This window comes from Mesoplodon mirus, assembly GCF_964341445.2.
Source record: "Mesoplodon mirus genome assembly, chromosome: 3".
Taxonomy (NCBI): Eukaryota; Metazoa; Chordata; class Mammalia; order Artiodactyla; family Ziphiidae; genus Mesoplodon; species Mesoplodon mirus.
The window spans coordinates 51,481,781-51,509,726 of NC_138978.1; the positions used below are offsets into that span (position 1 = coordinate 51,481,781).

The 27,946-nt window shown below is 45.3% G+C and overlaps 1 protein-coding gene across 2 annotated transcripts in view; it reads right to left on the bottom strand.

The window, feature by feature from the left end:
• DAB1 (DAB adaptor protein 1) overlaps positions 1–27,946 on the bottom strand; it is a 446,271-nt gene that overhangs the window by 35,404 nt on the left and 382,921 nt on the right. For both annotated transcript variants that reach the window (XM_082615228.1, XM_082615227.1), the window contains 2 exons: positions 1,113–1,163; positions 974–1,021 (listed from right to left, as the gene is read on the bottom strand). In XM_082615228.1, the coding sequence (XP_082471354.1) occupies positions 974–1,021; positions 1,113–1,163 (99 nt within the window). The remainder of the gene's footprint in view (positions 1–973; positions 1,022–1,112; positions 1,164–27,946) is intronic.

Sequence of the window (27,946 nt, forward strand, 5' to 3'; positions counted from 1 at the left end):
CTGACCTAGAACACTCATTCCCTCCCCCATTGCCTTTCCCACCCCTCCTCCAGGACACAGATTAGAGAACTTTATTTCTTCCTGGGAAGTGTTTCCTAACTCAATTTGTACCCCAAATCCCACTGTCCCAAACAGCTTATGTGAGACTCTTAGAACAGTGGTTGTCAGCCTTGGGTGTACATAAGGGGAAAATATGGATGCCTGGTTCCCACCCCTTGAGGTTCTGAATTAGTTAGTTTGAGGTACAGTCTAGTAACTGAAACTTTAAAATCTCTCAAGGTGATTCTAAGTGGCAGCCCAGATTAAGAACCCCTGTCCTAGAGGCTTCCCAAATGCCCTGTACTCAGGGGTGACAACATTCACGGGCCTATGTATGAACCAATCTGAATAAACACTGGCTGCAAACCAGTACACTTATTCCAGGCTAGACCGACCAAATAGCAGCCTTGCCTGGTTTTTATCTCCACAGGTGGACTGAGCACATCCTGTTCACATGTCTGAATCCCCACTCTACTACATTATACGACACTACACTATGCTCCCTTACTCTACCCTTCTCTACTGACCCCACCGTCTCCTCTCCTATGCTATGCAATGCCGCACTGTGTTATACTTAGAGCTCCCTGAGAATAGGGGTTGTGTCTTCCTCTCTACTGCATCTCTAGCATCTATCAGAACGCCTAGGACACGTCAGTAGATTGAAAAATATTTGTTGAATGAAATGAAGGGGTGTCACGTCCTCTCCAACACACTCTTTCTTTTTCTCATGCGCGCAAGCACGCACACACACATATCCACGCTCCTACTCTTTTCCTTCATTGCGGGGCCCACCAGGAGTCTCCTGTGAACATTAGGATAGGCAGGCACTGGAGCATAACAGAGCACCTGCCATTCCTGCAGGAGGCTGAGGATACACAGAATGGATGAGAATGACCAGAACAACCCTCATTTCACAAGAGCCTGGAGGCCTTACCTTGGTTGCCTCAAAAATCTCATCAGACTCCATCGGCAGCTTTCTGTTCTGTAACCACAAGGCATGACTTATGAGCATGAAATGAGCGAAGGGACAATGACATGAAACAGTTAATCAGGCTGGGCACTCTCACACTTACAGGGATCGCCGCTGCAAACCGTTCTTCAAAATCTTCAATCGCACGGCCGTTCTGAAAGTGTAAGGGATGATGAATGAGGATGAAGTGAATGACATACAAATGACATGGATTTATGAGTTTAATGATGACGGTATCTATGGTTTACACTCCCGTGGTCTCAGGAGGTGGGAGCTGTTGCCAACGTACTGTGAAAACTGTAGAATATGCTCCCAGCATATGATAAAACACGGGCCTGACGAGGAAATACAAGCAATGGGGAGTTTGTAAGTTTAAAGTCCATCTTCCTGAAATTACAGACCTGACTCGGCCAGTTGCAACAGTGGAAGCAGATAAGAGCGTGATGTTTACCCTTGAGGTTTTTGCTTTAAAAAGAAAAAGTGTTATCATGTGTTTCAGCCAAACGTAACCCTTGGAGCAGTCTGTGAACAGCAGGTTTTATAAGTGCCTTTGTGCATGCGGCCTTTTCTGTTTGAAATGCTCTTCTCAGCCTTGCAAGCCCAAAGCTCACCCAATTCCTCAAACCCAGCTGAAAGGCCACCTCTTCCACGAAGCTTTCCTTGGTCCCCTAGGCTGAAAACCATCCTCTGAGAGCAATAGCGCATCACTTGTGCCCACTACATGGTGAACTTCCTGAAGCAGGGACCACGATGCATTTGTTCTTGAATCCCTAGCAGATCACAGGGGATCGGGCTTGAAAATGTATGAACAAACGCACGCTCCTAAGAATAGCTGGCAGTTGACCAAACCTAATTGTTTTGATTATTTTTTATTTTGTTGTTTATAACTGTTGAGAGCTTTGCTAAACCGCTCCTAAGTGCCTAAGTATCCACTTTGTGTGGCCAAGCAGCCTGCATGGGTCTTGAACTGACACTAGCCTCTCCAGTGAGGCAGGCCCTAGGTAACAACCCACAGAGTCACAGATAAATGTCAGTTCCTGAAATGACCATTCTAACAGCCCTTATGATCACACTCTCCCCAGCCTCCCAGGGCTTTCCTTTATGTACGCCTTAGATAAGATTCCTTTGACACTTAACAAAACCCTGCTCTTTTTTGTTTGAATTGACCAATCCGGCCACAGGCTAGGAACCCTAATAAAGGCAAGTGCCCCAGGTCCTGCCTTGCTCTCTGCCTGCATCCTGCCCTGACCTCCCCTCATGCCCCTTCCTCCAGGAACTGGTAGTAATAAACTTCTCGATTTCAATTCCCTGGTGGTCTTTTGTTGAACCCTGGCTCACCATCCAACAACACCCCAGGGCTTTACTTAACAAATGTTAATTTAACAAAGTCACAACATTAATACATATTAGCATGTATAACATCTCTATATATACACACGTATTTTTTCTTTTTCCCTTCCTTCCTCCCTTCTTTCCTCCCTCCCTCCCTCCCCCCCCTCTCTTTCTTGGCTGCGTCCAGTCTTAGTTGTGGCAGGTGGGATCTTCATTGCAGCGCGGGCTTCTCTCTAGTTGTGGCGCATAGGTTTTCTCTTCTCTAGTTGTGGCGTAGGGTCCAGAGCGCGTGGGCTCCGCAGTTTGCGGCACTCAGGCTCGCTCGTTGCGGAGAGTGAGCTCAGTAGTTGTGGCACGTGGGCTTAGTTGCAGCATGTGGGATCTTAGTTCCCTGACCAGGGATCGAACCCACATCCCCAGCATTGGAAGGCGGATTCTTTACCACTGGACCGCCAGGGAAGTCCCTGTATACATATATTTTTAATGCCCATGTTTTGGTCTACATTTCCAAGCTAATTACACTTTGGGTGACTTCCAAGCAGTGTAACATTAATATAAATCTGAAATATTGACATTAAATTGGATTTATTATGCTTGAACAGAAATGCACTGTTTCTAAATTTTGAGGAGAGCTTCCTGTTGGCCATGGAGGAGTGGAGAAACCACCAGCCATGATCACTTTCACTCTGACTGTAGCAAACGTGACTGTACATCATTCAGCCCCAGTGACAGGGTCGCAGAGCAGAGCAGGAAAACCCACATGCCCATACCTACCATGGCAGAGCCTTCGGGCCAGACACCAGCAAATTCCGTCATCAACCACCCTCCCACCAGGCCCTGGCTTGCCAGGAGTCAACAGTGGCCAAGAGAAGAGGAGGAAGGACCACATCAGATAACCACTTTAATAATAATAATAATAATTATTATTATTATATTATTATTATTATTTGGCCAGAGACAGGGAGACAATATTAGTCTAAGTGATCCTGTAACGTACGGTGTGGCCTGAAAGGTTAAGGTTATGTTGCTACATCCTTTATAAATCTCACACTTCTAAGGATTTATGGCATAGCCCCTACCAACTAGCTCTGGGTCATAACTTTTAATAAAAACATTTTTTAGTGTCCAAAATCTCATTACATCTGTCCAATATAAAAAAGCAAATGGCTTCAGAGCATGATGGATGAATTAAATAAATTTGAAAAACAGCCGGTGGGAGAGTCTCATAAAAGCCCCACCATATAATGAAAATGTGTGAGAACAGCCAGCACTGGTGTGAGTCTGTCACTTTGCTGGTGACAGAAGAGGGGGCCTTTGGTGAGGGGTGGGGCTGGGCTGTGAGGAGGCAATTTCCATGAATTCAGACGAAGATTGGTCTGGACGTGAGAGCAAATGCATCTCTTCGGAGTCACACAAATACGGACTGAATCATGGCTGTGCCCCGTGCTGGCTGTGCGACCCTGGACAAGTCCGTGGGCCCCAGTTTCCTCATCCTCAAAGTGGGGATGATAATGATAACATAATCTCAGGTTTATGGAGAGGGTTAACTGAGATGTGTGTGCAATGTTTTGGTTGGTGTTTTGCACATAGAGATGTTTAATAAATCAGAGCTATTATTAGGATCTTCTCATCCTATTTCTTTTGGCTCTGTTTTGCAATGCACAGAACACATTTTTTAATGTTAAGAAACTATTACTATATGATATTTGGAAAAAGATAGAAGAAGAATAAAAAAAATCTTGCAGGAAGCCCCTCTTTAGAAATCACCCCCACTTGAGAGCACAGACCAGACCCTGTGAAAAAGGATGCCCGACACTTCCTGGACTTAGTCCTGAACCCTTCAGTCCACTATTGACCCCACCTTCTCCCTCTCCTCTCTTCTGTCTACAGTCTTACCTGAGCATCTTCCCATCTATACCCTTTGTCCCTGGAGCTTGTGGTTACCTTCCTGTTTTGATCTTGGCTCAGTCATTTCTTGGAGTTCCTTCCTTCCACCTGGGGTAACCTTCAGTAACACTCAGGGCACTTCAGCCACCCAGTGGGAGACCCCTCCAGCCAGTGCACTTTCTCTCAATTGATTCTCATGGGCAGAACTTGGAACCCATTCCCTAGTCTCCCTGCATCCCCATCTCCTGCTTTACCCACAAAAACTACTAGAGTTTTTGTTCATTTACTTTCAAGTCTTTTTTTCCCCCTTATTAGATATATTTCTTACAGTTACTATCATGGCATGCATGCAGCTTTGTATTCTGCTTTTAAAAATTCAATATGAGGAATCAGACTCCCTGACTTCAGACTATACTACAAAGCTACAGTAATCAAGACAATGTGATACTGGCACAAAAACAGAAATATAGATCAATGGAACAGGATAGAAAGCCCAGAGATAAACCCACACACCTATAGTCAACTAATCTATGACAAAGAAGGCAAGGATATACAATGGAGAAAAGCCAGTCTCTTCAATAAGTGGTGCTGGGAAAACTGAACAGCTACATGTAAAAGAATGAAATTAGAACACTCCCTAACACCATACACAAAAATAAACTCAAAATGGATTAAAAACCTAAATGTAAGACAGGACACTATAAAACTCTTAGAGGAAAACATAGGAAGAATACTCTTTGACATAAATCACAGCAAGATTTTTTTTGACTCACCTCCTAGAGTAATGGAAATAAAGCCAAAAATAAACAAATAGGACCTAATGAAACTTAAAAGCTTTTGCACACCAAAGGAAACTATAAACAAGATGAAAAGACAACCCTCAGAATGGGAGAAAATATTTGCAAAGGAATCAACAGACAAAGGATTAATCTCCAAAATATATAAACAGCTCATGCAGCTCAATATTAAAAAAACAAACAACCCGCTTCAAAAATGGGCATAAGACCTAAACAGACATTTCTCCAAAGAAGACATATAGCTGGCCAAGAGGCACATGAAAAGCTGCTCAACATCACTAATTATTAGAGAAATGCAAATCAAAACTACAATGAGGTATCACCTCACATCAGTCAGAATGGGCATCATCAGAAAATCTACAAACAACAAATGCTGGAGAGGGTGTGGAGAAAAGGGAACACTCTTGCACTTTTGGTGGGAATGTAAATTGATACAGCCGCTATGGAGAATGGTATGGAGGGTCCTTCAAAAACTAAAAATAGAATTACCATATGACCCAGCAATCCTACTACTAGGCATATACCCAGAGAAAACCATAATTCAAAGACACATGCACCCCAATGTTCATTGCAGCACTATTTACAATAGCCAGGTCATGGAAGCAACCTAAATGCCCATCTACAGACGAATGGATAAAGAAGATGTGGTACATACATACAATGGAATATTAGCCATAAAAAAGAATGAAATTGGGTCTTTTCGTTCTTTGGATGGATGGACCTAGAGACTGTCATACAGAGTGAAGTAAGTCAGAAAGAGAAAAATATATATCGTATATTAACACACATATGTGGAATCTAGAAAAATGGTACAGATGAACCAGTTTGCAAGGCAGAAATAGAGACACAAACGTAGAGAATACACATGTGGACACCAAAGGCGTAAAGTGGGGTGGGGAGTAGTGATGGTGGGATGAAGTGGGAGATTGGGAATGACATATATACATTAACATGTATAAAATAGATAACTAATAAGAACCTGCTGTATAAAAAAAATAAACAAAACTCAATATGACAATCCAATTTACTCACAATTTGAACTTCCAGGGAGGATTTAAAGGAAGCTATTCTCTTGGGTTGTTTTAATACAGTTCTAGTCTGAACGGTCATTAAGACATTGAAATAAAGCTTCCACAGGGAGTTTACTTTCCCATAATCTCTTTGGAGCATTTGGGGACACTACTTTTGTCCCATAACTGAATAAGGTAACTCTTTTTTTTTTTTTTTTTTTTTGGTACACAGGCCTCTCACCGCCACAGCCTCTCCCGTTGTGGAGCGCAGGCTCAGCAGCCGTGGCTCACGGGTCCAGTCGCTCTGCGGCATGTGGGATCCTCCCGGACCGGGGCACGAACCCGCGTCTCCTGCATCAGCAGGCGGACTCTCAACCACTGCACCACCAGGGAAGCCCTAAGGTAACTCTTAGGACCAGACTTATGTTACTCTTGCCGCAAAAGTTAGTGGATGAGACGGGACTTGGTGTGAACACATTAAAAAGGATGAAAACTTATTTATGGCTGCCAAATAAGAAACCTGCAGTGGTTCTCACCCCTGGCTGCACAGTGTAATCCTCTGGGGCAGCTTTTACAAAACTTCACATGCCTGAGCCCTGCATCTAAGACTTGGATTCTACTGGTCTGGGGTGGGGTCCTGGCATCAGTAGGTTCTAAAAGCTCCCCAGGTGATTCTAACAGGCAGCCAGGCTTGTGAAATCACTGTGTTGGGGAATGAACTCTCTGTAGGAATAATTAGTGAAAGTCCTACTGAGAAAACTGAAGGCATCTTGATTGATTACATAATTGATTACATAATTTCTTCAACAAACATTCACTGGGTGCTTTCCACTTGCTGTGTCCTGACTAGGCATTGGAGATAACAAAGATGAATAATACATGGTCCTTGCTCTCTTGAAGCTCAGAGCAGAGCCAGGATATATAATCATTCTAGCATTGGGGTGGGACAGGAGTGGGGCAGGGAGGGCATAAGGCATGGAGATCTCAACTCAGAACCCAAGCTGATGCTGCAGAAGAATGAGTTCAATTATCCATTTAGAAAGCTCAGGAGGAATGGATTAACTTAAGTGATTTGTAACTGTACCAAGGTGGGTACTATTAACGCACCTAGTGATCCCAGGCATTTGGACGCAGGTGCTGTTGCCTGGTGAGTGATTTAACAATGAAGACATGTGCTAATGAAGACTAATGCCCTCTGGGGTATCTAGGAGTTTATGCTCTCTCACTGTTAGCCAGGAGTAAATAGCCACTTTCCTAATTCTCGGCAGAGGAAAACAGGAAGAGCTCTGTTTGGCAATTGAAGAACAAAGTGGGGGTGGGGGGAGTTGAGATGCAGAGTAGAAAATGTGATTTTTTTTTTTTTTTTTTTTTTTTTTTTTGCTGTACGCGGGCCTCTCACTGTTGTGGCCTCTCCCGTTGCGGAGCACAGGCTCCGGACGCACAGGCTCAGCGGCCATGGCTCACGGGCCCAGCCGCTCCGCGGCATATGGGATCCTCCCAGACCGGGGCACGAACCCGTATCCCCTGCATCGGCAGGCGGACTCTCAACCACTGCGCCACCAGGGAGGCCCAAATGTGATGTTAATAAATGATTTCTCCCAAGAGCCGCACTGTCCAACAGAACTTTCTGTGATGATGAAAAGTTGTACACCTGCCCTTCCGACATGGTAGCCAGTGGCTACATGTGGCTATTGAGCACTTCAAAGATGGCTTGTGTGAATAATGAATTGCATTTTAAATTTTATTTAGTTTTAATTGATTTCATTTTAAATAGCCACATGTGACCAGCGGCTACTGTACTGGAGAGCTAAGCTCTAGATAATAGATATTAAAAAACAAAACAAAACAGAAAACTTCAGCTGACTGGGTGCTTTCTAAACACTAGACATATTCCTTCCTTATATCGTCTCTTCTATTCTTTTAAAGAATATCCTACCTTTGCATTGACCAGAAGGGTTGTATGGGACAACTGAATTCTTTGCTATGTCTAGACAGTACCATGAAATCAAATTCAGTTTGCAAAAACAGCAGCCTTCTTCTGGATGTAAGTTTTGTCATTGCCTGGGCTAAGCCAGACCCAGATGTTGGTGGTTTTTTTTTTTTAAAGGAAGTTAAGATTCCTTTAATGGATTTCAAGTGGGAATCCGTGGAACCTCATCATCATTCCAACAGAATGGAATCCGCTCTAAGGCCAAAATGTCCCAGCCTACTGGGATTTGGGGCTCAGTGGTCTTGCTGGACTCAAGGCCTTGACCTAACAGAGGGATTTGTGCTGCTTTGTGGGTTTGTCCCTGTAATGACTGAGAAGTTGCCCCTAACTACTCAAAGTTGGGCTGCATTTTAGCAGTTAATTGCCTTCCTTCTGACAGCTACCATTTTAGGAGGGTCCTAAAGGTTGTCTGGAAGGATAGAGGGTGGAGGGAAATGGTTAGACCTTATGATGAAAGTTACATCTTCCCTTGAAGTGCACACAAGTGTAATATATCTGCTAATCCCTGGGACAATGACATATTTACACCCAGCTTCCTAAAGATGAAGTTGGTCCTTAAAACAGCCTCCATTTTCCCCATTTTTTTTTTATTGTGGTAATAACACGACATGAGATCTATCTTCTTAACACTTTTTACAGTGTACAACACAGTATTGTTAACTGTAGGCACAATCTCTAGGACTTAATCTTCTTGCATAACAAACTTTATACCAATTAAATAGCATCTCCCCACCTCCCTCTCCCCCAGCTGCTGGCAATCACCATTCTACTCTCTGCTTCTATGTGTTTGACTACTTTATGGACCTCATATAAGCAGTATCCTGCAGTATTTGCCTTTCTGTGATTGGCTTATTGCACACAGCATAATGTCCTCAAGGTTCATACAAGTTGTCACATAAGCAAGGATAGACTTCTTTTTCAGGGCTAAATAATATGCCACTGTATGTATATACTACATTTTCTTTATCCATTCAGCCATCAATGGATATTTAGGTTGAAATGGCTTTTGTTAACATGCAAGAAGAGAGTCAGGATGCAGACTGGTGGTAAAAGGAATTTGCTGGTGCTTTATTCAGGGGCATGAGAAAGGTAGACTCCTCGCACGAAGGTGAGGGGGCTAGGTTGACTGGACTGTGCTAACGTGAATGAACAAGGGCAGCTGTGGCTGAGGACTCTGACTCTGGAGTCTTAAGCTTCCCAACTTTAATCAGGTCAAGAAAACCAATGTGCTTGCACTTGAAAACAATGGTTGCTTTTAAAGTGAGAAATTTGATGTTTTTAGGAGAGGCAGGGTGGGGAAGTGGGAAGAGGGGTATTAGAAACAGCAGCTTTCACAAGACATGGAAGCAAACTAAATGACCATCGACAGAGGAATGTACATATACACAATGGAATATTACTCAGCCATAAAAAGAATGAAATAATGCCATCTGCAGCAACATGGATGGACCTAGAGATTATCATACTAAGTGAAGTAAGCAAGACAGAGCGAGACATATATGATAACAGTTGTATGTGGAATCTAAAAAAAAGTAATATAAATGAACTTATTTACAAAACAGAAGCAGACTTACAGACTTTGAAAACAAACTTATGGTTACCAAAGGGGAAACACGGGGAGGGGGATAAATTAGGGGCTTGGGATTAACATAACACACTACTATATATAAAATAGATAATCGACAAGGACCTACTGTATAGCACAGGAAACACAATATTCTGTAATAACCTATATGGGAAAAGAATCTGAAAAAGAATGGATATATGTATATGCATAACTGAATCACTTTGATGTACACCTGAAACTAACACAACATTGTAAATCAACTATACCCCAACAGCGGCTTTCAGTTCAAACATCTACTTTCATTGGTGTTTCCTCGGATGAATTCCTTCCTCACTCTGAGCCTCAGTTTTCTCCTCAAGAAATAGGAAGAATAATGCTTACAACATGGGCTCGCTGAGAAGGTGGATGTACATGAAAAGAATTAGCACAGCAAGTGAGACGGTAAAATCTCTCAAAGGGCATCAGTTCCCTTTCCAAAAGTACAGAAAGGGAAGGAAGGATGGGAGGGAGGGAGGGAGGGGGAGGAACAGGGATGGGGAGAAGGGACGAGGGAGAGATGGCTGGGAAAGAGATAGAGAGAGGAGCGAGAGAGGAAACGAAGAGACAGATAGGGAGGAAAGAAAGGAAGAAGAAAGGAAAGGAAAGCCATGGGATTATATGCTTGGTAGGTGAGGGCAGGCAGGTTCCAGGCCATGGCAAAAGTTTGGGAAACACTGGCCCAGGGAAGGAACAAAGTCACCTGGAAGAGAAGCTAAACGTGTGGCATGATTTTCATAGGGCAGACATTGGTCCCAGCAGGTTCCCGCTCCTGCACCTTTTCCCCAAGCTTGAACCCTGGCAAGGCTGGACCGTTGTGAAGTCCATCAGCCCCACTGTTCATTCCGTCTACCCCACACCCTTCTCTTCTCCACTGTCTTCCTTACACCTGTTTCAGAACTCAGTGGGCAACTCTGTGTTTTCCCACCTGGGTTTTCTAAAACACATCCCTTATTTTCTTGAAAATAACACCTAAGGATGGGGTTGGAGGTGCAATGTGTAGGCTGCTACTGAGTATGCGATAAGATACTAAGATCTAAGTCAGTCTGATCTCAGCAACAGTGATAAAGGGAAGGAGATGCTGGTGATGATGCCCAGGAAAGGATGGTGTCCGTGTTGGGGGTGGGGGGCAGCGGTGGGGACACCCATGGCGGTCGTAAGCCGTGATAACCCACCAACCATCAATTAATTGAGCATCTTCGATAAGACACAGCCCTTGTCCTTACATGGCGTGAGGGAGACAGAGGAGAAAACGGAATTATCACGTGATTGGTGTCATAAATGAGATGATTCACACGAAGCCTGTAGTATATAGGGCGTAGCTCAAAGTGATGCCATGATTCACACCTGTGGTTACTACTGCTAGTATCTGATCCCATCCTGAGGGGTCAGTGGCAAGAACGGTGCTGGGGATTTGGATGGTATCAATACTGTTGTCACGAGGCAGTGATGATAAAGAGGGAGATGATAACCTGGTGAGAGCCCACATGAGGCCAGTGATAGGGACGAAGAAGAAATGCTGAAAACACCAGTCTACCATGGAGCTTCTCTAGAAGCCCTGGGGGATGACTTCATGCTCTGATACTCGTGGAAGCTTCCTGGGCTCTCGATCCCAGCTCCAACCCGTGACCTCATCCCAGAGCTCTGACGTGTGACAAGGAGGATTTTAGAAAGCAGGGGGACCTTCCTTGCTGTGGATCCTTTGTGGGAGAAGGTGCAGGTTGCAAGATAGCTTGGCTACTTTACTGGCTGTCAACAGAATAAACACACCTGCCCAGGTCTAAACATACAGCGACAACGAGAAACCAAAGGGGAATGATTTCCCGAAGCTTATAATTATTTGCTTTTCATTCTCTCTTCCTTTACCCCATCTCTTTTTTTTTTTTTTTAAAAAGCTATTATTCTAGTTCCACACTAGCAAAACTCAAGGATTTTTCAAAAACTCCTAACAAGATTTGGCGCCCGTTCAGTACTCTGAAAAGGGGTGAATTAGAATCACAGGAAAGTGAAATTGGCTCCTGTCAGCAGGATGACAGGCTCTCAGCACACTCCTGGGGGGGCGGGCAGGGGGGCTCTCAGACAGGCCGTCAGCTCTTTCTCCGCTGCTGTGTCGCTCTTGGAGAGGCTACTCCTGCGGTCCAGATGGCACCCAAACGGTAACAAGAAATATTGGATGGAGTTGAAATCAAGCGACAGCAGCAGAGGCTCAGGCTGAAGGCAGAGCAAATCAGAGCAAGTCACAAATGGAGAGATGTCACAGCAGAGGAAAAAATAGTCATGGAGGGCTCTGCCTGCTGCTCTGACAGCCGTTCCCTGTAAGATGCTTTTCCTTTGCTTCGCTGGAAGAATGCAGATTTTAAATCTTAGGCCTTCATTTCCTTACTGCTTCTTTCCTGGATTCAGCTCTCAAGGCATTCATTTCATAATTAATAAACTCTCCTTGAACGCCCACACTGGGCCAATATTGTGAGCACCGGGATGCTGTCCCTCCTCTGAGCTGTAACAGTCAAGTGAGGGAAATGGGAGAATGCCCATTTAGGTCGGAACAAGAGGAGAGTTATGACAGGGGTACCGCACTGAGGATTTTCACAGCGCATGGACCACTTTCACTGCTGCAGTGCCATTCACAGGACGGAAGCCAACTCCACTGCAAATGACCAAAACAAGCATTCTGTTTTCATGCGACTGGAATTTGACTAGTTTACCCATCTCTTGAAGTTTTCTTTATTGTAAAATTAGGGAACTATCCACCTCAAAGACTGAAGTTTCCCTGTATAAGATTTGAGGTAATAGCTTAATTAGTACAGTGTCTGATGTATAGTAAGAAAGACCTCCATTAGTGGGTCAACGATTCAGTGGAGTATCCTTTCAGAATACTATGATGATTTTATAGGCCTATTTGATGGCATTTTTGAAAGTTTTATGAATTGCAGAATTGCAGAGGAGTAAAATTAGAAGAGGCTATAGAGATCTCTAACACAACTCAGCCCTATATTTTTTTTCAGATGAAGAAACTGAGGCTTTCAAGTTTTTCAAAATCATGATGTTAAACCCCAAGTTCCCAACTCCTAGTCTAGTTCCTTTATTTCCATCACAATTCCCCTCATGGGTGAACAGACTTAGAGGAGGCAAGAAGAAGTAAGAGCAGAGAAATCCAGCTCACAATTTACAACAAGGAAACTAAGGCCCCAAGGAAAGCTCAGCTTGCTCATATGTAAGACAGCAAGGAAAATGTCTCCTTCACAGAATTCCGAGGATCAAGAGAGGTGATGTTCACCAACAGTCTAGACTTGGAAGGCAGCCTATAAGTTTGAAGTCAGAGGAAAGCTGTGAGAGCATTATCTATACTTGTCTCAGATTGATTATCCAACCTATAAATAGTTTGTAACTTTGTGTCATGATTTCACCTGCCCTCTTAACAGGTCTCTCAGTATATTCCTTACCCTCTCAGGCCTTGGTACAAGCTACTCCTTGTGATGGGCTGCCCTTCCCATCCTTGTTCATCAGGAGACCCTGGAGACTTGGGTGTAGTCACCTGTTCCAAGCCTTCCTCTAAGGCCCTCAGGATGGACTAGATGATCCTCCTCTGGGCATCACACATGTCCAATGATAATGGTTGATTGCTTTCTCTCTTCTCTACTACAGACTATGACCTTGTGACACTAAGTTCCTTGTATGGGAAACTGTATCTTATTCATTTTTGTATTCCTAATGTCTAAGTAGCCCAGGGGCTAGCAGACAAAAACAAAATACACTGAACTGACTGACTTTAAAAAACAGAAAGAGTAAATGGATGAACTTGCATATACAAGAGAATAGAAAACTGAACAGAAAGAAACTTGGTGATAGCATGATTTACAAGGCAGAGGGCATGGTAGTCCTTATGGTGTTTTCAAATGCTCAGCATGTATGTGTGTGCACGTGTGTGTATGCACACGTGTGCATGCACACACACACACACTCACTCACAGAGACATGGCATTTGCTATCGTAAACTCCAAAAAGGATGTCGTATCCACTGTCATTTGACCTAATGAGACTTTGCAATCAGAGTAAATGGCTCTGGCTCTAATTTCAAAGAAATACTAGGGGGATGTTCCAGAAAAAGTTATAAGAACAGGGGCTTCCCTGGTGGCGCAGTGGTTGAGAGTCCTCCTGCCGATGCAGGGGATGCGGGTTCGTGCCCCGGTCTGGAAAGATCCCACATGCCGCGGAGCTGCTGGGCCCGTGAGCCATGGCCGCTGAGCCTGCGCATCCTGAGCCTGTGCTCCGCAACGGGAGAGGCCACAACAGTGAGAGGCCCGCGTACCGCCAAAAAAAAAAAAAAAAAAAAAAAAGTTATAAGAACAGGAATATGCTATTCTTCTAGCTCTTCTAATATCTGGATGGCATTTTCTTCTGAATTCAAGTCCTTCCCATTAGCGAGACCCATCAGTGAGCGGCTTGAGGGTGGCAGTCAATCTCTGACATTCCTCACTACTCGAAGTCCAGCCAATACCTGGCCTTACCATCCTCCCCAGCACATGATAAAACGATTGTATCCCATACTGTCCAGACTCAAACTTAACAGGTCCAAAGAATTTTTGATCTCCCCATACCTGTTCTTCCCTTGTCTTCTGATTTCTGTAAAGGCTACCAACTCAGGCTAGATGCTCAAATCTCCAAGTGTAAAAGTTATTCTCCATCTTTTTCTCTCCCACACCCTGAGAGCCAATCATTCTTTAAGAAATTCTGATTCTACCTCTAGGACGTACCCCAACTCTGCCTGCCCCTCTCCTCCTCGGCAGCATTCTCTTTTGCCTGGACTGCAGCTTCTAACACTCTCCCCCTTAAGTTCATCTCCCACACAGCAGCCAGAGTGATATTTTAAAATTATCAGATCAGGTTCACTGCCCTGATGAAAACCCCCCACCGTCTTCTGTTACACTTGGGATAAAATCCAAACTCCTTACCGTTATCTATACTACTGTCCATGCTCGGCTGCTGCCTCTGCGTCTGAGCTCAACCGCCACCACTCTCCCCTTTCCCACCACACTCTGGCCAACACCAGTCTTCTCCGTGTTCCTGGTGGACCCCTAGAACACTCCTGCCCCAAGGCCTTTGCCCTTGTCTTTCCCTGTCCTGATCCTACTCTCCACCTGGTTGGTTTCTTCTCATAATTCAGATCTTGGCTCAGGTGTCATGTCTCTAGAGACCTCCTCTATTTACCTACATACAGTCACAGTTCCCAGCTCTTGTCACATTTTCCTGTTCGGTTTTGTGCTCTGCGTGTCCGTTTACTTGCTTGTTGGCAGCCTTCTCCCATGAACTGTGAGCTGTGCAAGGGACGGGACCTGGTCTGACTTGTATAGCACCTGTGTCTGTGCGTGACATACGATGGCCACTAGACCATATTTGTGGAAGGAGGAAGGAAAGAATGCTTGAACAGAAAAATGCATAAGTGACCAGAGGCTAGTTCTAGGAGGTACCTTCCAGTATTGCAGAAACTATAAAATTAAAACAAAAGGGGCACTTTGTACATACTACTATAGGGTCAAGGGAACACCACGTTTGTCACTTTGACACCCGTGCTCCAGTCTCTGCTTTCTTTTCCTGTTTGTTCTCTGGTGCTGGACACCCCAACTCTGAAGACAATGGAGCTAGGGCTAGAGGATGGCATATTCAATGAGATCTCATACAGATCCCACAAGCAGAGACCCTCTTTACCTGCGTCCTTGCTATGTCCTATGAAAGACCTTTTCAATTTAATCAGTATCTCTGCTTATGTCACAAGTGGTTGAGATCATTATTTCCGGTTTTGCTAGGTCCATCAAGTCCCCAAATGTACAAGTTACTCTTGATCCCTCTGTCTCCCACACCCTGACATCCAATCATTCTAAGAAATGCTGATTCTATCTCTAGAACATACCCCAAACAGTCCATTCTGGTCTAAAGAGAAAGGAATGAGCTAAATAGTAATATTAAGACTTCATCCCTTCTTGGCCAAGCAGGGGTCAAGCAGGATAATCATAATAGCTGATGCTTAGACGGAAGTTCCTCTGTATGAACCAGCCACTATTCTAAGGTGCTTTCGTATAATAACTCATTTAATTACCATGACAAATGTAGGTGTTATTGCTATCCTCGTTTTCAGGGGAGGGAACTGAGGCACAGAAGGGTCAATGAACTTGCCCAAGGTCACACAGCTAGTAAATGGCAGAGCTAAGATTTTCACCTAAGTGGGTGAGCTTTGAAGTACGTACTCTTAAGAATTATGCTAGGGTGAGGAGAACAAAAGGTGTGAGACAATGTGTGTTTTACAATGAGGGTGAGAAGTAAGGGTTCTGGAAGGAGCAGCCACAGTGGGTAGTTCAAGTCCCTGCCAAGTCCATGGCCACCCTCTCTGGAGGACCACGGCCCAATCACACTGCAAGTGTTATCCCTACAATGATGACAGGGCTAAGGGGGCTAGGACTTCTGAGGTGACAGTGGAAACAACAGCCTAGAGACAGACAAAGAGACAAGGCTACGAGATTACAAATACAGGAAAGGGGGAGAAAACCAGAGTACGTGTTGACGGCACGCAATGGTGGAAAAGAGGCGTAATACTGGAGATAAGGCAGCTGCTAAGCTGCTGGAAAGAAACATGATGACACGCTGACAGGATGCTGTGATAGGTAGAAAAATGGGAGGTGGAGAGGGGAAAAGTGGTGTAACAAGTGAGAGCGAATGTCACCTTAACATGGAGCCATTCTTTATGCACAAGTGGAGAAGCAAGGGCCTCATCCTGTGTCATAAGACTTTACTTCCGTCTCCCCTTAGCAACCCAACCTCAATCTTCTCATTCACAAAATGGAGAAAATAATAGTTGTCGTGTTAACTAAACTAGATAAACGTAGTGGAGTGTTGGAATCCATTGGGAGAACTTTGTAAATCTCCCTTTATATATAAATATAGGCAAGCCTAACAAAAGCAGATCTATAGGGGTGGGGGCCGAGGAAGTTGTGTTTTTAAAAGTGTCACCGATGACTGTTAGGCAATATGGCTTTTGGGAATCACTGAACTAGGTGCAGCCTGCCAAGCAGTGCACACACTCCCTGGGCCCCAGTAACTGCTCTGCAAATACTTGTTTCTTGTAACGAGGTTTTTACGCTTTAGGTTGGGACTGTCACTGATCTATATATATGTTTATTCTCCATGATCATTAATTTATCACTTTCTCCTTTTTTACAACTGGAGTTCATTATTCTTCTGCGACCACTAATAACAGCAGTTAAGGGAGAAAGAAAGAGCCTCAACACGATGACTTATCCAGAAATGCTGCATTACTGTACCAGGAGAGAATGAGTGTCAGCCTCAATGGATGTTTATGGGGAAACTGTATATTATAGCTCTGCTCGTTAGAGTTGCTGTAGTTAAAGTTCTGTAAATGTTAATGATCTGTATTAGAGGAATAAGGATAGACTCATAGCAGCAGCAGTTAATGGATAGCCCTGAATCCCATTTTCTTACCATGTCACAGAGCTCCAAGGAATTTGGTTTATGCCCACTGAAGGAGCAGGCATGCACTGGGGCACCTGTATCTTGGGGACAGTACTCTCTCTGCTTTAGCACAGGTAGCGTGATTGGCAAAGAGTTTCAGGAACAAAATGGATAGAGAGCTCCTCTCTTCTGTTTGAACTCTCACTGTGTTCTGGTCTTAGAGACAGCTGGACCCAGTGGGAAGAGCGTTCACTGTGCTTGGGTGGCATGGACCTGCACCCTGGTCTGCCTGAGATCACTCCCATTCCTGCCTGTCCTCATGTAATTATTAATAGCAACCCCCTTTCCATTTCAAAAGTGACCCAGTTTGGATGATAAACTAGGTCACCCTAGCTTCAGGGTCAGAGAGAGCTGGATTAGATTCTTAGTGATGCCTCTTCTGGCTGTGCTGATTTAACTTCTCTTATCTTCAACAGCCTTTATAGTAGAGAAGAGACCTACATCTTAGGGTTATTTGGAAATGTCTTGACGCAGGGCGTTAAGTGCCTTCCACAGGCCCTTGCTTGGTGGTGCTCCACATTTGGTAGTCACAGTTGTTTGTTATCTTCACCCCACAGCCCTGGCACTCCCCTGCAGGTTCAGCCCCCTCCCCTGTTAAACTTGATCTTGTTGGCATTACTGCTTGGGCAGGGAGAACTGAAGGCACTCCAGCCCCTGACTGCCCCCAGGGACACTAAAAGCACCCTAGAGGTTGAGCCAGGTCTTACTAATCGTCATATTTCTTGAAATACTTGGTACAGTCCTTCGTTCATAGAATAGCTCATAATAATGACTATGGCTAACACTTATTGGGTACTTACTATATGTCAGGTGCTGTTCTAAATGTTTTCCATGCGTTACCTTATTCAAGTCCTCAGAAGAACTCCATGAGGTAGGTACAATAGTCATTATCCTCATGTTATAAGCAAACACACCGAGACTCAGAGAAGTTTAAATAACCCACCCAAGGTTACGTAGCTGGTAATGGAGGGAGAAAATTTTCAAGCCTAAGTAGTCAGTCTTCAAGGCTCACACTTTTAAGTGCCATCCCATGTTGCCTACCAAGTACTGAGTACCTACTCTGGGCAAACATGACAGCGATCACATCTGTTCTTGTATTTAATCCTCACAGGAACCCAGCGAAATAGCTCTCCCCACACTGTTAACTGGTCACTAAGAAGAATCCAAAAGATAAAGCACCTTGCCTAGAGTCACACAGTTAACAAGTGTAAAGCTCTGTGTTTCGCAGATACTGAGAGCCCCACCAGGTGGAAGAAGTTAACCGTATGCTGCCCTCAGACCACAGACCAGTTGAAACCAAAAGGTTGATGATGCCGACTCCCTATTACCTCACCACCAACCAATCAGAAGAATGTCCACCAGCTGATCACATACCCCACGATCTCCCTCCCTCACCCTGTCTTTTAAAACCTTTCCCTGAAAGCCATCAGGGAGTTCAGGTCTTTTAAGCACTAGCTGCCTGGATTCCTTGCTGGGCTCCGTGCAATAAACACTGCACTTTCCTTCAAAAAACACACACACACACACACACACACACACACACACACACACACACACACACACACACACACACACACACACACACACACACACACACACACACACACACACACACACACACACACACACACACACACACACACCCCCCCCCCCCCCCCCCCCCCTCTGAATCACTTCACATTTTGTGCTCTTTCTGCTGTTACTGCCTCCCAAAGACCAGACTCCCGACCCGCATTCAGAATTTGATCATCGAATAACAAAGCCTTGTTGGGAAGCCATGTGAAGGAGCTCCTGTCTGCCCGCCCAACTCCTCCCACCCATGGAACTAACTGTGGGTTCCTTTGACAGTGGTTCTCACACTACCCTCTCTGCACCTCTTCCCTTCTAGAACCTTCTGTCCTTCAGAGAGAGGAGGGGAGGGGGCTTCCAGGCGGATGGGCCTTGGGGTTCCAACCTGGTTCCAACCACATCTCCTCTTTTATCTGTTTGTATAGACGGCTACCGGGCACACTTCATTCAAATAAAGATTTCTGGGTTTTATCAAAAGCTTGAAGACCATCCCTCCAGGAAACCAGTGGTAGGTATTTTAGCAGAGGAGTGGAGTGATCATTGTTTTATCCAGATGTGATTTTTGCCAACACACAACCGAGCACGCAGAGCATCAGACAACTGCTGACACTCACCCCTCCATATTTGCATCTATGGGAAACGAGTTTCGGGAATGACTAACAGTGAGCTGTCTACAACTCTGTCTGATTCCATTCATGAGAGCCCTGATTTGCAACCCTGGGAGAGAAAGCCAGACATCATTCAAGGCGATAATGTGACCCAGCCCCAACGTGAGTCAGGGACTGAGAACAGAGAAGAAGATGAGAGGGATTACTACTGTCTTTGGCAAGAACCTGAAGACAGGGAATGGAAGGGCTGATGTACAAACACTAGTAGAAGTCAGAGTGATAAAACAGCATGTTTGTAAATGACAGAGCTATGGGAGAGGAGACAGGGAGTTTGGTTCAGATCACCTGGTTACCTGACCACCCAGTTTGCCACCCTGGACGTAGCTTGTGTTTGTCTAACCCTCCACATCCATGAGACCTTCCAGATTTACCCTTGTCATCCACTCAAATGTACACGCCTCCCCTACCTACCCCCTTTCTCTTGTCTGCAGGGTCTCACCCTCAGTCCAGACCCACCCCCAGTGGTCCTCAGTTGCCTACCCCTCAATGCTTTGCCCTCAGAACCATTCTTGCCTTTCCCTGCTCTGGGCTGAATGACAGTGGCTGATCCCTGTAAACTACATTGCCCAGGCTCCCTTGCCAATCCGTCTCCACTTAAAGTTGACCAACAGGAGGCAGGGGTCAGAAATTGGATGGTGGGAGGGAGGGAGTAACTGAATTTCTTCCCCGCTCTCTTTGGGCAGTACTGCTGCAATGGCTGAGTCTCTCCATGGTTTCTACCAGACAGCCCCTTTCACTATGGTCTCGGCTCCGACCGGGCAGCTCCCTCTGTGGTCTCAGTGCCTGATGGCAGCCCCAGCTCCTGGGCTCTGCCAACACCACTACCTTCCTTTGTCCTTTTAGTGCTAGGCATCACTCTAGTAGTAACTTCCAACTGTGACTCATCTGGGTTGGCCCACTGTTTCCCGTTTGGCTTTTCAGCTTTTCTAACACCTTAGTAACTAGTTCCACATGTTCTTTCCCTTTATTAAACTGCCTGGTGTGGGTTCTGTTTTCCTGGCAGAGACACATAGGTAACTCCACTAGCTACATAACGGTCTCCTCCCCACCTGCCAAGCCACCTGCTGCAGGCCACCAGAGTGATGTTGAAAAATACAACTCCAACAGTGTCACTCCACCACCTGAAAGCAACAGTGGCCTCCCAACGAACCCGTGTCCCCTGCATCGGCAGGCAGACTCTCAACCACTGCGCCACCAGGGAAGCCCTAGACCATTAAGATTCTTAAGCAGCTGGTCTTGTTCATCTTTATATCTCTAGGGAATAGAACACTGTCTGGCAGGTAGGACGCTCTTAGTAAATATTTGCTAAATGGATGAGTGAATGAATAAATAAGTGAATAGAAGTGGTAAGGAACTCCAAAAAATAAATAAATAAAAAAGGGCTTTGTTGGGCTTCCCTGGTGGCGCAGTGGTTGAGAATTCGCCTGCCGATGCAGGGGACATGGGTTCGTGCCCCGGTCCGGGAGGATCCCATATGCCGTGGAGTGGCTGGGCCCGTGAGCCATGGCCGCTGAGCCTGCGCGTCCGGAGCCTGTGCTCCGCAATGGGAGAGGCCACAACAGTGAGAGGCCCGCGTACCACAAAAAAAAAAAAAAAAAAAAAAGGGCTTTGTAGCAATCAGATGGCTGGGATTATAAAAGTAATGAAGGTCTGTCACTGCCGGTATGTGAATTGAAACCCAAGAGTCAGAGATGTTCATCTGCACTTATCACCAACCTTGGGGGATTCTTGCTTTGGTGGGAAGGCTAAACTAGATAGCATCTCTTAATGTTCCTATTAACTCTAAGATTCTAGAAATTTAGGATTCTATCCCAGGAAAGTTTTTAAGTACAGCTAAAAGAAAGTCCACCCAAGAAACATCAGAAGAGGCAAGCTTCTCTTTCATTTGTGGGAATACACAGATTCAGATTCCTTTCCCTCACTTCGGGATGATATCCTCCCTTGTGACACCTATGTTAACTGTGTTGTGATCATTATAATTTCTCTACAAGGTGGCGCTTAATGAGGAAGTGAAACTGACAAATGTTCAGACTAGATTTAAGCCAATTATGCAATATCTTGATCCAGATTTCAAACTAACCGCTAAATTGTGAATGAAATTTTATTTGCCATGAACGATGGGGGACGGGGGTGTAAGGAAGAGTTGTCCAGAGAATTCTTGAAATTCTTCACATGAATGGATTGCCTCTTCCTACATTTGCAGCAGAGAAATGGAAATAAATCTAGGGCAAGGAAAACCAAGCAGATGCTGATTGTTGGGGGACAGGGGTCTCGTAGAAAAACACCAAGGAGTTTGGAGGGTTGGGGGAAGGGGTCGCAAAACGGACAACTTTCTGAGCTTCGGAGGTGGGTGGCTTTCATTGAGATGTGCTCCTTAACATTCAAAAATATCTTTTCAACATTGGGATGAAGAAAGTGTGCCAGGCAGAGTGAGGGTTCAGGAATGGCTTAGACACGGCCACGCCCTCATAGAATTCAGTCTAGAGGTCGAGAGAGGTGTTCACAGCCAGGCAGGGAGTGTTGGGCCTCCGGAGCTCTAAGTGCTCAAAAACAATGAGTAATGGGAGATGGGAACTGAAGCCTGAGTACTAATTCTGAGCAGGTGAGGGTCAGGTGATTCTGACCAGGAGATGGAGGGCTTTGCATTTTCTTTAATTCTAAAGGCAGTATATTTTAGCGGAAATTGTGTGGGTGCCTGAGTCAAAACAATGTAGGGTTCAAATTCTGACTCTGTGATCGTGGGTTCGTTATGTGACCTCTCGAAGCCTCAGACTCCTTATGTGTAAATGACGGCTACCTCCTCGCAGGGCTGTGATTACTGAAGGAGATGAGCCGAGACCAGAGCCTAGGCTGTCCGTGGCACAGAGCAGATGCTCAGTGGGGTCTGCCTGCTTTTTCCCACAGCTACGTTAGCTTTAGATACCGTACATATGGCTACTGTCCTGGCATCATAAAACAAAGGAAGAAACTGAATGGAGGCCTGGACTTCATATCCGATCATCAGGATGTTTAGCAGTTTCTCCCAGCCTGGCTCCTTTTCAGGATACAGACAGATCTAGAGCCCTGATTTCAAGCTCTCTAGAAGGAAACTAAGGAGGAACAATTTTTTAAGCACCTACTCTGTGACCAATGCTTGCTCAGTGATACGACTTGATTATAATACTTAGTAAACTTCTTCCCATCCAGAGCACTAACTTCACAGGGCCAGCCCATAACTTACTGCAAGGCACTTCAGGGTGTGCTCCTTTATAGCCAGGTGATAATAATGAAGATACGAATGGGGCCTGTGGGGTACACGGCTGGCAGCTGAGCTACTGGCAGCAAGACGATGAGTTAAGTACATAGGGGCAAATGAAGTGCCGGAGGAGATGAATGATTCTGAGGTCCACCACTGTAGTCACCTTTACAATACAAGGATTCCCTTATAGAACCATTTATCTGCTGCTTGAATACTCCTAGGTGCATAGAGCTCGCTACTCTGAGAGGCTGTCCCCTTCTTCTGAAAATCAGCTCAGATGGCCTGAAATTTCTTTCTCACCTTGAGCCCAGTTTTGCCCTCTCTTGTCATTAAACTTGAGCCTTTCTCTTAATCATAGGACAGCACATAAAATAAACAGAAGCAACTAATACATACCATCCCTCAATCTTTACTTCCACAGCATCTTATAAAAGCGACCCCTCACTATCACAGGAAATGCTTTCACGTTGCCGTGCGAGTCTCACGAAAGGCCTGAGATGCTGGTAGCGGATGGTCATCCTTTCCGCTTTGCAGCCCAGCGAAAAAAGTCTCAGGAAGTCGAAGTGATTGACAAAAGGAGGAAAGAACCTCAGGGAGGTCTGATCATTCCTTTCAATTTCTGAAGCCGTGTTTCACCAAAAAGAAATTAATGTCGAGGTCAACGTATCCATCTGATAATCTGTGTCCTTCCTATTTAGCACGATGCCAAACTTTTCAGAATCTCGCTTTTGAAGGCCAGAAGTTCAGCTAGAATTCACTGGCTCATTATCACCAATAATTAGAAAGTCTTTTATGCCTAATACAACTACATAAAAGGCTTTTAAACTGGGCAATTTAAAAGGTGAAGGATAAAAGATCTTTTTCAGCTGAAAGAATATTACATGAGGGCGTAAGCGGAGGGGCAAAGAAAAGCGCAGAGTATTTCTCATGCAAAAACGGCATAAGTCATACTAAGATTTAGGCCTGTGTCATTGAAACAGTGTGACCTTCACGGTAAGTCTCAACCAAGTTCAGTGCCGTGGGGCATAAAAGGGTCTGAAATGGGCCCTTCAGCAGCCTGTGAATGCCCCCCTGTGGAACTAGATCATGTCCAAAGGCTAACAGAGTTTAAAAAGCACTAAATAATGAATGCAGACACTTTCTTCCCCACTTAGGAATGTGCATTTCTGACATTCCCGAAGAGGCCAGGGTATTTGTCTAAAGAACGTGACAGCGTGGTCAGTCAGCTGGCAGAAAGGGAGACTACCTGTCTTCCCCCAATGTCTTTGAGAGGGAAATTGATGAGAAATGGATGAGAAATTAACCAGGTCTGAGTGCTGCTAAGTAAAGGCAGTATGGACTCAGGAGCCAGGACCCCAGTGATCTGCCCAGAAGTGCTTCCATGCCTCATCTGCCTGTTCAAATCCTGCTCATCCTTCAAGGCTTTGCCCAAGTTGTACCCTCTTTCCTGAAACCTTCCTAACTCTAGCCATCCAACATCTCCTGTCAGCAAGCATTTATGCCACTGGATTTCAGAGACCCTGACATAGAAATAGACTCACATATTTAAGATACAGGAAAGATTAGCCCCCATGCAAAGCTTTTGACTGCCTGGACCAGGAAGGGATAAAATGTATTTCTAGGAGTGAGTGGGATTAATCCTTATCTGGGCTTAGAGTTCCCAGGAAATGGCAGAGGGGAGCAAAGCATGACCTTAAGGACAAATCTGCCGGAAAAAGGGGCTATTATAGGTGCAAAGTAAAATAAGCAAACAAAAGCATCCTAATGTGTTATTTGAGAAAACAGAACAAGAGAAGGGTCAGTACAGCTGAGCATCTTACGGTCATGGGACAAGGGGGATGTAAAACTACCACAGGGATGAGTAAATGTGAGGGAGTGAAGACACGGAATTGGCTTTCTGCCTAGACCTGGGGCCCAGCTAATCGAAACAAAACTTTGCTCCCATAAGCTGATGCACTGAGGTGGGTAAGAACAATATAACAAACACAGTGAATTCTAACTTCCGCTGCCCTAAAACTCTGAAATCCCCAATACGTCAAATTTGCCACCTTACTGAGGATATCTCTGACCATGGAACAGTGATGACGAGCCACTAGACAGAGGTCTAGACAGAGGTTCTAGAGCTGAGATCAAGGGATCCCGTCGGCTTCGAGGACTACAAAAATTTACATGTGCACACATGTTTCTTTCTGGGGAAGGAGTCTACCAGCAAAATCTCAAAGAGATCAGAAATCCCAAGAAGAGTTACCTTAGGGATAGTGATGATTAAGTGATTCCTGTCCTCAAGGAGCTCACAGAAAAGTAAGGAAAACAAATAGAATAATAGCTCACAGCTATTGAATTCTTACTGTGCACCCAGCACTGTGCTGATTCACATACTTAAGCTCATTTAGTCTTTAGGCAAAAACTACACAGGGCTATCATTAACCCCGAAGTCCAATGGCTCACATGGATACATTAAGAGAAAATAACCCTTTATGATCATTGCAAAGAGAAGGACAAAGGTATCCCAGAGGGGCTGATTACTCTGGGGTAAGAAAGGCTTCCCAGAGGAGGTGTGTCATCACCTAGAATACTTGGCAATCCCCAGCTCCGTGAGAACTGTTGGCTGGTACCCTGCTTGTTAGAGCAACAAATGGAAATGTTTGCATTTAATCTACTCCATACCCCTGTAAGGGTTTTACATAAATGTTTCCTTTAATCTTCTAAACAAAACTACAAGGTAGGCGTTACTTTCTTTTTACAGATGAGGACATTGAGGCTTAGAGATGCAAAAAGCTACTCAAGGACCCTTAGCAGGTGGCCAGGATGAGAGCCATACCCAGATCTGACTCTGAAGACCCGGTGGCCATTTCTTTTGGGGCTGGTTGGTGGCTTTCCCCAACCACAGCCCCAAGCTGAGTGCCTTATTAGGACTCCATGCAGACCCGTCCCAAGGAAGAAGAAACCAGGTGATCCCTAGACCAACAGGCCATTGGGCAGTCTCTCTTCTTGTGGGAAACGTGTGGGAGCCCCAAACTCCCTGGAAGCTGCCTAACATGGCCTACTTTGGTTGTCTTTGGTTTGTCTTTCTGGGTAAGGAGCAGGTGGTGAGGGAGCAAATAGTGACAACATGGCAGGGATTTTCGGGGCACAGAGGTATCCTAGGGAAGGTACGCTCAGCAGAGAGGCAGGGCTTCCGGGGGAAACCTGGAACACAGGAAGATGTCAGAGCAGCGGGGGACATGGGGTATGTAAAGCACCTCTGGGAGGTTTAGGCAAGTGGGACCAACTTTCCAATACATCGACTATTATCTCCTCAAATCATCTTGCAAGTTAGGTTCAAAAACCCCTTTTGGAAGATGAGAACACTGAGACTCAGAGGGGCAAGGAGACCTATCAGATGTCCCACAGGCAGTAAGAACAGGAACTAAGATCCTAGCTGCATCCATCTGCCTCTAACTTGAAATTGTGCTTTTCACCTCCTGCCTCTCGTAGGCTTTTATTAATACTCAGATAGTTCATGGAAAAGCCATCATCACCACCAGATGCTTCTAGGACTTTATGGAAGAGTGGGTTGGGAGCCACTGCGGGCCATTCAGGCAGCTCCGATATTTTCCAAGCAAAACCTCAGTATGTATAGTTAATGACTATTTTGGAATCAGAATAACAGGGAATTCCCATTAAAAAAAGTAGCAGGGATTATCATAAATTCCTTCTATGGGGTAGAGTCATTCATATATTTATTATATATGAATATATAATATATATATTATAATAAATATATAGTGTGTGTGTGTGTATATATATATATATATATATATATATATACACACACACACACTAAGTATATAATAAATATATAATATTCCTAGAGCAGCTGTGAACCAGACCCGGGCTTGCTCCTGGTAACACAAGGACCTCAGGAAGCTCCTGGAAGTAATGAGGAAGAAGAAGAATTCCAACACTGTGTGGTCAGAGGTATTCCTGGAAGAATGATAGGTATGGAGGCACAAAGCAGGGGTGACGTGCTCGCATTATTGGGAGAAGTAAAGAAAGTCTCCCCAAAACACAATGCTTGACACTAAGCCAGGATGTTGGGGGAAGGCGTGACTCCCCCAGGAAACTGTAGAGTTCCATTGAGCTGGACCAGGACGGGGCAGGTCAGAGATACAGAGAGGCTGGGACCCGAGTGCTGGGTATGTCAGGCTGAGGAGTCTGAAGTTTTTTTTTTTTTTTTCGGAGCTATTAAGCATGGAGGTGGTGTGGCCAGACGGGTTAATAACTTCACAAAACCAAGGCGGCAAATGGAACATGTTTCCTCATGTATCTAAGCCTGTTAGGGGCAAGTGAGGCAATTTAGGCACACACTGAATTGGACGGAGCTGTGTGATAGGGACTGGACCTAACTGAAACTCGAAGAGCAGACCCGTGTCTCGGTGACACGGAGGCTTGATTAAACGCAAAGGGCTTGGGCTTCCCTGGTGGCACAGTGGTTGAGAGTCCGTCTGCCGATGCAGGGGACACGGGTTTGTGCCCCGGTCCGGGAAGATCCCACATGCGGCGGAGCGGCTGGGCCCGTGAGCCATGGCCACTGAGCCTGCGCATCCGGAGCGTGTGCTCCGCAACGGGAGAGGCCACAACAGTGAGAGGCCTGCGTACCGAAAAAAACAAAAACAAACAAACAAACAAAAAATGCAAAGGGCTCGGGGAGAAAAACTGCTCTTTCCCTGAGTGGCACCATACTGCATGCCTTCTACTCTGTTTCTAGGCTCGGGGTTTTTTAAGGGGCTGGTATTCAGACATGTCTTTTCACTAAAACTAATGTGCATTGGGTTTTGGAAGCAGTATTTAGGTGGGATATGGTGGTTTCAAGGTATTGGCAGAGCGGGGTAGAGAAATGGACGTGGATCCGAAAGAAAGGGCACTAGGAAAAAGGGGAGCAGGGGCAGGGGAGGGTAAGAAGGGACCAGAAAGACTCCCGACTGGGGAATCCAGAAGCTCAAATTAGGAAGGAGCAACAAAGGCTCGTCTTGCCCCTCTAGCCATTCAATGTTTGAATCCCTGCTCCCTGCCTCCGCCCCGTAATCTTTCTGACAGGTGGTCTCTAAGGCTCTGCTAGTATAGCTCCAGTGACAGGGAGCTCACTCTCTTAGGTGCCAGAGTTCCACCCTTGAGCAGCTCTGACTGTCAGTAGGTCACCCTCACTCGGTGTTAGAGCTGGCTTTCTTGGAGGGCCACCCACTGGTCTTGGTTCCGAGTTGGCTGATACAGAGCAGTATAATCCCCCTTCCATTTAATGGCCCTGTGGATGCCCATCTCCATATTTATGGTTTCCTTTCT